The sequence below is a fragment of the Mesitornis unicolor genome, unplaced genomic scaffold, assembly GCF_000695765.1.
Source record: "Mesitornis unicolor isolate BGI_N332 unplaced genomic scaffold, ASM69576v1 scaffold31545, whole genome shotgun sequence".
NCBI lineage: Eukaryota > Metazoa > Chordata > Aves > Mesitornithiformes > Mesitornithidae > Mesitornis > Mesitornis unicolor.
The window spans coordinates 54,159-64,650 of record NW_010184007.1 but is presented as its reverse complement, the minus strand read 5'-3'; the positions used below and the strand labels follow the sequence as shown (position 1 = coordinate 64,650).

Below are 10,492 nucleotides of genomic sequence, written 5' to 3'. Positions count from 1 at the left end.
AAAATAAAATAAAATAAAATAAAAAAATAAATTGTAAAAGGCCAGATCTCCAACAGTTTTCAGATAGAAAATAAAATTAGGAAAAACCAAAGCTGAAGTGGCAAGGCAGAACTCCTGTTCTGACCTTTAATCTCCAGGTTGACCTTTAATATAGCTACAATTAAAGCAGTCACAGTCACAGCCCCTCATCCCTTCCAACCACCCATAGCTAACAGAAAATTCAACTCCACAGCATCCTGAATAGAATTTTTCTGAGGTTCCTCATGCCCATAACACCCCCAGCATTCCTCCTACCATTCCACGGAGAGGCACACATTGAAGTTTAGTAAATGATATGTCTTTATACTATAAACATTTTCCTTACGTATTTTAGCAACAGATAGAAACTTGATACTTACGAATATAAAGTCAGTTTATCCAAATCATTGTGCATATTGAAGGCATACACTTCTCCTAAATGAAAAAGCTTTTCCAATGCCTCATAAATAAATATGATGCATATAAGCGCTGCAAAAGCTTCCTCAGTAAATCGAGTGATGTAGCACACAAGGCTGCTGGCATCTGTGGCTACAAGCACTATGCATAAAAATGCAGTCCACAGACCAATGCTGGTTCGCAGGGAGAGGTAGGAAAGATTGTAATCCCTGTGTGAAAAAAGAAATAAAAGTATTAACTGAGTCAAAAGTAACCTATCCAATATGCTATTTGAAAACAGATACTGAGGCTAAGCTCTATAGGTATTTATCACTTTTCTCATCCTTGATGTTAGTTCTGAAGGAAGCTAAAACTTAGTTCTGTCTCGTCTTCCACCAAAGCAAAGCAAGGTGTTTCTAGTATTGCAGGTGCAGCTACCTAGAGGTTTGGGAAGCACCACAGGGATGATCTTCCCAGAACTATCTAGATGCTTTCTCCTAGAGGGCTGATCAATACCCATTTACCCCTGCAGAATCAAAGCTAACATCTCCACGCAATCCTAAGGCAATTTTTATTTAAGTCCTAGCCACTTCTTATCGCTGATTTTCTCATCACAGGGCTCACCAGTGCCTCAGACCTTTGTCAAACCACATTCATCTCTCAGTCTCTTGCTGCTGTATTTACATCCCCACAGATGCACGCTTTTAACACACGTCTGCTTTCAATTACGGCTATTTCAACAGACTAGAAAGTTTGAAAGTGCACCCAGGTAATATAAACAACACTTACCTGCAAAATTTAAATAATATTTTTTCAAATACTAGAACTGGTCCGGTGCTCCCCAAAATAGTAAGAGGTTGCCCAGCAAAGAGAGAATAGGCAATCCCAGTTAATGAGGCTCCAAAGAGAGACTCTATTGCACTCTGTTTGGGGGGAAAGAAACTGCTGTAACTATGCTGCCTTTCAGGTTAGAATTTAGCATCACATCTGCAGAAATACAGTTTTAAGATGTATTAACTTAGAAACAAGACAAGATGTAAAAACACTGCAATTAATACTGAAGTTTGAGACGAGAATAACTTAACAGTTTTTCATTAACAATACCATGGACATAAGATTTTGAAAACTTCACTCCTGAGAAACTTAAAAGCCACCCAAAGCCATGAGAATAAGTTACTAGTCCTTCTAGCTATGGAGGAAAAAGCATACCAACAACTACTACAATTTTATTTTTTTTGTCCTAAGTTACTTAACATGTAGTTTATGCAAAGAATTATCTGTTTCTGTAAAGAAAAAGTATATATATAATGCAACATACCTGTACCAGAACATGATACGGTGTACCATATCAAACCTGCATCAGTCAAGCAAGCATTACAAAAGAAAAAGCTGACAGGCGAAGGTGCAGGGGAAATTACTGAACAATACTGGTTTATGTATACATGACACCAAAAACAGATGAGCAGTAAACCAACGTCCCACCTGGTAATGCATTTCTTTTCACTGAAGTAGGAGATCTACTTCAATTCTTGAATTAAATGTTTTACTATAACATTTTCTGCTAAAAAACAAAAAAAGCTACAACGCACCTCAGAAGAGAGGAGCAGGACTTTTTAGATCCTAAAATGATACTTAAGTTACTTGAAAATAGTTAACTACACCACTTACAACTACGAGAAGTCATGGATTACAGATTAAAGGGCTTCTGGTGGAATTTTTAAGTGTTTGCTGCTTTGCCATTATGCAAGCCTAAGAAAACAATATTTATGCAAACTTAAGCTCCAATTCAGGAAAGCATCTAAAATTGGGCAAAATGGTTCACTGAACTGCAGCTATTAAAAATGAAACATAAGTCCTTTGTTCATTACATTAGAAAAAAAATACATATCTATAATCCTAGTCTCTTGTTCTATTACCTTTGAATTAGTGCTTTTGGTTAGTCAATGCATTAACCTTGGGGCTCTCAATCAGGGTGGCAGGGACAGGAGTACTGTGGAGGTGATGACCTCTGGGAATGTGAGGGAAGGTTTCAAACACAAACTGTGTACCTTACAATGTCAGCTACTGTGCTTGAACATGTGTGTGCAGTAACTAAATTTTATATTCAATGATGCACACCAAGTATCTGAAGGCAGGAGCAAACCCGCAAACAATTCCAGATAGCTAAAAGAAAGAAGGTTTTTAAGAATCAAGCTTTAAAAAAGAGCATGTTTTCAACATTATATGCGACATACATTCAAAAATTACACTGACATTTTGATAACGATTCCTACATTTAGAGTGGCAAAAACAGTGGAAAGATGCAATTTATTTCTCTATTTGCTATCTGCCTGAAGTGCTACATCAATAAACAAAAATCTGAGTTAATAGCATTACTTGAAAGAGATAAAATAGTTACCTAGATTTTAATACAGCACAAACATAAAAACTTGATCTAAGTATCAACAAGAATTTTATAGCACCTTAAGCTTTACCAGAATCTTAAAATTGGTGAAGGACATGTCCGAATACATCCTTCCCTCCCCCAAAATGGACAGCGCATTATTTCTTCATGATAGGTTTAAAAACAGAAAATACACTTCAAAATAGTTAACTCACAAGTCAATTGACATAAACACCAAGTTATTAACACTGTTAATATTAATTATTCTTTCCCTGCTCCGGAAATCAAAGTGCTTTGATATTCTGGTTAAAAAGGTGCTGATGTTAACTACTGCCCGATATAACACTACCAAAATTTTGTATGCATATAGTTTATATTCAAGCCGTTTACAATGAAGAGTATTTTCTGCTCATAAACCTTAGCCACTTTTTATTTTTGTTAACAACATACCATCAGTGAAAGCATATACATATCCTGTCCATTACTTAAATACACAATTGACTGCTACCCACATACTGCAGGCATTATCATCCTCGTAGGCCTACTACTCAAGGCCAGTACATGTTCTCGGCTATCCACCTTGAGCCTCTGACTTTGCCTAAAGTAGGCCTAGTGGGATGGTGCACCTTTACTGCTATCCATTATTTTTAAGTAGTCAAAGAGAAGGCAATGCAAGCCCTTTCTCAATTCATGAAGCCATTCATCCAATAAGGCAGGATAAACATTTTTTACCTCCACTGTGCATCTTCTCCTGTTCACATGGGTTCCCCACATTTTCCACAGCAATTACCTTTTGGGGAAGATCTGCTTTGGGGCAGGCTAATCAAGTGCTGTGGGTAAATTCTTTAAATACAAGTATAAATAAATGAGACAAATGCACACAGTGACTTGCCTCTGAAGGTCTAAAAGCCTGGCCACTACCATTCTTTGTACTCACTATTCTGCCTTGTGTAGCTTCTCCCAGGAGCCCTCCAAAAGTGATTACAGGAGACATACAGGCACAGTATAGGAAAAGAATCGAGGCCAGGCACTGCAGGCTTAATGCATCCTTGAAGTCACTCAAGAAAAAAGGTGCTTTCCTTTGGATGTCAAGTATCAAACCACCAAAAAGCCTAAATAGGTGAGATGAAACTCGTCAAACTGTACACTAAAGGATTCTAGCTAGTTCAAAACTACGGGCTACACATGACTGCCAGTGCCTATTCCCAACACAAATTAGCTATTTCACAATCCAGATTAAAGCATAACAGTTTAAAATGTAAATCAGAAATTTATCTATTCCAATTCGGTAGTATTCCAAATATAATCAAGCAGGTTATCTACATTTTTAAAAGCTGGCTAGGTATTTTTGTATATGGGCTAGATACTGAAAACATATCTTTGCAAATGATTTTACCTAAATAATGTTTTAAATCAAATCTGTCTTATGATATTCAAAACAAGGAATAGAAGAAATATGCTAAAGCTCAACCAACACCACTACATTGATACATTTCAATAATACTATTCCAATAAGTAGCTGTATTTTTTTTTAATTCAAATTTTCTACATACATATGGTTGGGTTCAGAAATAAATTTAGGTCTAACATTTTTAACAATGTTTTTATCTGGAGCACAGTGATATTCTCCAAATGGAAACACAAAAACCAAACATACGTAAGCCAGTTCAACTGGGTAAGTTATTAGCAAGAAACTAAAAAGCTTTTGTCACTTTCCAGAAAATTGTCGAGACTCCAAAACACTAGGTATGATTTGCACCTACAAAATATAGATTTTATTTTGAATTGTGGGGAAAAAAAAAATCCATTCCTAAGAAAAATAACAGTCTCATCTAGAGAGAATTCTGTGGGTAAAAGTTAACTTCTTGGCTCCATGTACTGTCTGCAAAAAGGCAAAAAGTAAGTATAACACAGCCAAAATGGTAAAAATGAACACAAATGTTGGAAAATCCTTCTTGCAAAGGTGTAAGAAAGATGCATTTCATTTGGAAGTTTGTAATTCTGGGGATACCAACATTGTATATCTTTTCCAGTATTTCTCAGTTTATTTAATCTCTACTCTTTCATATGAGATGTTAAGTTTTAACTGTAAACAGGTATTTCCAATGTTGGGGACTTTTTTGGCAAGTATTTCTAAACAGAGAACAACAATACAACTCAACTGAAAGAAACTCCTTCAATTTTGTTTTAGATCTGAAAGAAACCTAACCAAAACCTAACCAATACCAAGGTATTTTTTGTCACTTTATATTCCTTGTTGCTCCACTTCAATTATATTTAATAAAACAGATTTGCATTAATGGAAATTTTTAGTACCTAGCCCAATACTGAAAACTGTATATTCCTGCTACAATTATGATAATTGCATGCTCTTGACAATTGAAAATTAAACCCCAACTCTTAAAAGTTAGTTAGTTAAATTAGGCAGCATCTTATACAAAACCCTTTGCAAGTGCGTTGAGAAACATTGCCAGAGGCTTGAAAATGCTTTAAGCAGATTGGCATTTATAGGCAAGAATCCAACACTTGAAAAGGAAAAAGGATGCACTCTGACACTTATACCATGTTTTTTTATGTTCAAATGTCATCATTAAAAACTGTGAAGATTTACCACTTTTGTTTCTTTATAGTAGTTAGTATTTAGGGAAGTGAACACACCTTCCAGTTCTCTCAAGTTCAGGTCCAGCATGATGGCCTTCTTCTTTGAGAATCTCTCCTGTAGGAGCAGATCCATTTGGAAATTTAGGTACCTTCCTTTTCTCCTACAGGGAAAAAAGAAAAGAAAAAAAGAAAAATAAAATCATACTTTGAGGCTGCCTTTACGTGAAAAAGTATAATTCAAAGACAGCGTGCATAGACTCTGTGCTTTCCAAACCTTTTTCATATTCCCAGCTTATCAGCAGTCCTCCATTTGTCAAATTCATCTTTTGTTGAGTACAGACGACTAGAACTGTACAACAATCCCAAAAAGATCTTATTAGTACCTTGCACAACAGTATGAAGCTTCCTTCTTTCTACAAGAAATATGTCCCTGAGACAGGATGCAGCAAAGCCTGCATTTTCAAGACACAGTAGAGGCTCAACCATGAGGTCTAGAAATCTTTAGATTTTTTTCTCAATCATTTCCAGAGCAGAAGCCTCTAGCTTCTAACAGAAACTGACCTCAATTTATGACACACACAGTATCTGTATTTAGTTGAAGTACAAATGAGAAGTCACTCCCCTATTAAGCAAGCCCTATTTCTCAGCCGAGCTTGCCTTCCAAACCTCCCAGCCCTATTTATTTTGGAAATTAGTTAACTGGTAGTCTCAGGCTATTCATGAATAAACTGCAATGCTGTCACCCCTTCCATTCTACCCACTCCCCCAACCCACCACTAGACTCAACATCAATACCAACCCTCTGAATGAAGAGCTCTGACCTCTCCCCCTCTCATTCTAAGCTTGTATCACAACTGATACAATCCATTTTCATCTATGTCACAAACATTCTGTGAACATTATATACTAGCCAATATATATTAAAACATTTCTATCAATGTTGTATGCAAATAAGAGTTTTTATAAGAATTACAATATTCTTGCTGATCACCGTTAGATTAATAATAACATTTATAATATGAACTCAGTACAATTTCAGACCAAATGTCCTAGATATCACAAGATCTCATTTCAGTATTACAAAAGGGAATATAGTGAATACAATTTACTTAACAGCAAATCAGGAAACTGATCCAACATTTAAAAAAAAAAAAAAACTTAAATGGACAATCCACTTTGTTTTCCAAATGGATGTGGGGGTTTTCCTGATGCTTTTCTAAAGTCTATACCGAGTACACAATTTACTTGCATTGGGAAATGGCATTTTCGAAGTGAAAATCATGGGAGATCTCTACCGGAATTAGTTTATTTTTTTCCCTTTTACCTGGGAAGGAACACTTTTTGGTGGCTCGATTCGTATAGATGGATCCCATTCTCCTGGAGGCAGGACTGTCACTTGGTCTAAAAATTCATCAATTCCTGACAACAAATCATTTCGGTCTTTTGCTTTATAGGCAACATCATGGAAAACCTACAAAAAGAAAGTACTCAAAATTCATTTATTCTTTTTTAGAGAGGAACTGATTACAATGAACACTTCATTGTTTTGGAAAAGGTATGGGAAATTTCTTAAAGGTTCTCGTAAGTTAGCATTCCACTTAACCTGCATACTTTTGCATTAAGAACTACCTGCGTGCACATCCCTATGGAACATAAGTAAGTTATATCTCCAAACTCAAAAGGAATACTGAGTTCATTTCTAAAATTAATTACAAGTTAATCTTTAATATCCACTAAATCAAGTTAATGTACTATTGCCTGAATAATTCTGTCCTACAGCCACTGTGTCACTGCGCTGTGCTAAATCATGACAAAAATACTTTAACTAACCTTCAAAGCAAAATACAAGTTTTTATTAGGGTTTCTTTGAAAAGTTTCACAGATTAGCTGCCCAGTTGTAAAATGACCAATTTCTGGTTCACATTTCCAAACTCTAAATTGTTCTAGAGTAAAGAAATACTAGAATTTCTGCTAGATAACTGTAATTACCAGTAATTCAGCAGGTGGCGCTCAAGGCAAAGTCAGAATTAAAATATCAGTCTTATGACATAGCTTATTGTGACAACAGTCTTAAAAAGTGCAGATTTCCCCCATGCTATTTAAAACCATCCACCACGGCTCTAAGCATATGACCTCATATGCCTAGTAAAATTCTAATTATTTGACCTTGCTTTGATAAAAAAAAAATCTGTGATGACTCAATCACATGCATTCTTAAAACTTCCTGTTCTGAACACTTACACAGTTTGCTGTGTTCTTTTTGACATACAGTGATTCATATTAGATGTAGTTCTAATAATTCTAATTTAATAATTCTATTTCCTAATTTAATACAAAAATTAAACCTCTACACCCAAGCTAGATTTTTTTTTTCAGAAATACATTTAGCATTTCTTCAAGAAAGACAAGAGGAAGTTAATTTACCGTTATCTAATTCACTAACACAAGAAATAAGTAAGTTTACAGTTCTTCATTTTTTCTTTATCCTGTCACTCCAGAAAACTTTTATTGAAAACAGTCAGAAAGTACATTATTCTAGACTCCTTTAACTACAAGATTTAAAACACATCACTCACATCATCTGTCATAAGTGTCGCTATTGATCTTCCAATTTCATGGTACTGTGGAGCTTTACCTGCTGGTCCCAGCAACAAAAATAAAAACCTGTGGAGAAAGCAATCAAGATGAATACAGCTGATTCATTTGAATATACTCAGAGGGTTCTTTCAAAGTACCGTTTAAAGAAAAATTAGCGGTGAAGTAAAAAATATCTTCTTCATTTCAGATCTTGAAGACTGCCACAAGACTAAGACTCTCTTCGAAGTCATTACTGGAAAGAACTCGAATCCTGAATCAAAATTACTCCTTTTACTCCAGGTCAGCTATCAGTTTCAACTTCTGCACTTGCTTAAGATGGCATCATTATATATATTTAAAGTATTCAGAAAGTTTTACAGTGGATCTCATTCTGTCAAATCTTGCAGCAAGTGACTGGCATCATGTTATAAAAAAAGTCTACATTTATATACAGTCTAATAAGCTCAAGAAAATGTACAACTATTTAAGACCTTAAATATTATTATCTTATTGTGTAAGTAAAGCCAGACTTTCTAGACATTTAATTACCGTGTAGGAACTGGAACCTCTGTGAGACCCGAGAGAAGCACAGCAGGAGAAAGCCTCACAAAAGCAATAATAGGTCTTTCCAAAAAATCTACTTCTCCCACTAACACATTTGATGCTTCTGCTCCTGAAGGAATTTTCCTCATGAAGTTCATATCAACCTATTCATACAAAGATGAAACAAGTGTTTATTCCCTTGCATTTGTTAGCAAAAATTCTGTGACATAAGTTTATCTGTATTTACTAGAAATTTATGCAACAAAGGAAAATAAAAAAGCAAATTAAATATCCCACAGTACAGAAAAGACAAACATATGTAGAAAATGTCAGCCAGCCAGTCAACAAATAATAAACAATTTTCTAAAGTTAGAGTTACTAGCACCTACTATATTCTAGAAGACTCCAATCTGCATAACCACCTTTCTAATATTATCATGACAAACATTCTGTGAAAGAATATAACTTAACAAAAGCTATGCACAATTAACTAAGGAGAGTTCATGTAATTACACATAGTTTCTAGAATGCAATTAGTTATTTCACAGCTGTGTATTTCAAATATGTTGCAATTTGGAAAAATAATTTTTATGTTTATGTTTTCATCCATAAAGAATATGGTGGCTGGAAATCTCAACTTCCATTTCTGTACATAATTACAGAGGAGTATTAGAAAATGGTACAGCACATGAACTCTGTGTTCACATAACACACACACACAAACAAGCACCAGTGACACTGCTAATCTAGAGAACTTACAGATGGCCTCTTGAGTCCCACACCAAGTGTGCCACAACTACAGTGCCAGGAGGCTGACTCCTGCCCAACAGGAGACAAGGCAGGTGTACAGAAGGACAGGCCAAGCAAAAACACAAAAACTGTGACAGAGGAGCAGGAATAAATGGCATCTGCCATGATTAGATGAGAACTACAGGATAAGTTAGCTTTCCTTAAGCATAATCACTTAACTTGGCAAACCAATTCTCTCACATTGTTTCACAGTACAGATGACACTACATACTGAGTTTTATAGTAAAAGCCATAATGGAACTTGACCAGCAAATTTAAATTATCAAAGAAATACAAAGGTTTTACAGTATTACACAGTATTGCCTTCAAAAGTGATGTTGTGTATTCCTAATGATTAAGAAGTACAGTAACTTTTGTACAGTAAACTCATAAAACATATGAAGCAAATCCCCTTTAGAAGCCCTCTTTGCAAAAGTAAAACCCAAAAAGTGAGTCCTAGGAAAAAAAAAACCAACATTACAACACTATCTACAAAACTGTTTTCATAGTGTCTTTATAGCAGATCTGAAAATATCTGTCTCTGCATGAGAAAGTACAGTGGCTGAACTCTTTAAGTTACCAAAATACTGAAAAGAACATAAACAAAACAGAAAGTTCAGTCCCACTGGGAAGAGTTTCAAAGTATCTGACACATGTAGCCTACACCATATTCTGACACCCGTACATACAAGTCATGTCTTAGTACGTATGTCTTGTGTACACTCATACACATACATATGTATATGTGACTCAGCTGTACTTAAGAGGGCAATAAGAACCACCACGTTATTTGTCACATAGGTATTTTGTGCTAAACATTAAGGTATTTAATATTATTTACCTTACTAAAATCAACCGTGCTGTTTTCTCTGCTTCCTCCTGTCCCAGTACCTTTAATGTCTCCACTTTTCCCAGTGTCTAAATTGCCAGGCGCTGACTGTGGAGATGCTAATAGTCCTAAATTAAAACAAAGGAGATGAGTTCAAAATGCTGCATGAAGTGACCTGAGTAACTGACACTACCAAAACTCAATGTGGCAGCTTGCTTGAAGCAAATGTGCAAGTTATTCAGTAAAAGTGCCCTACATTAGTATCATAAACGCAACATTAACAAGTCACTGTGTTGCCAAAATAATGATGTACTTAAAAAAAATTAAAATCAAATATTGCCCAAATGATGGCCATT

At 35.4% G+C, this 10,492-nt stretch overlaps 1 protein-coding gene across 1 annotated transcript in view; it reads right to left on the bottom strand.

Moving 5' to 3' along the window:
- Positions 1-1,310: 1,310 nt before the first annotated feature.
- Positions 1,311-10,492, bottom strand: part of LOC104540506 (sodium bicarbonate cotransporter 3) — a 30,394-nt gene continuing 21,212 nt past the window's right edge. Inside the window, exons 6-11 of the mRNA XM_010184334.1 lie at positions 10,149-10,264; positions 8,525-8,682; positions 7,975-8,062; positions 6,723-6,869; positions 5,456-5,559; positions 1,311-1,337 (exon numbers count right to left, since the gene is read on the bottom strand). Of these exons, the coding sequence (XP_010182636.1) occupies positions 1,328-1,337; positions 5,456-5,559; positions 6,723-6,869; positions 7,975-8,062; positions 8,525-8,682; positions 10,149-10,264 (623 nt within the window). The 3' untranslated portion in view covers positions 1,311-1,327. The remainder of the gene's footprint in view (positions 1,338-5,455; positions 5,560-6,722; positions 6,870-7,974; positions 8,063-8,524; positions 8,683-10,148; positions 10,265-10,492) is intronic.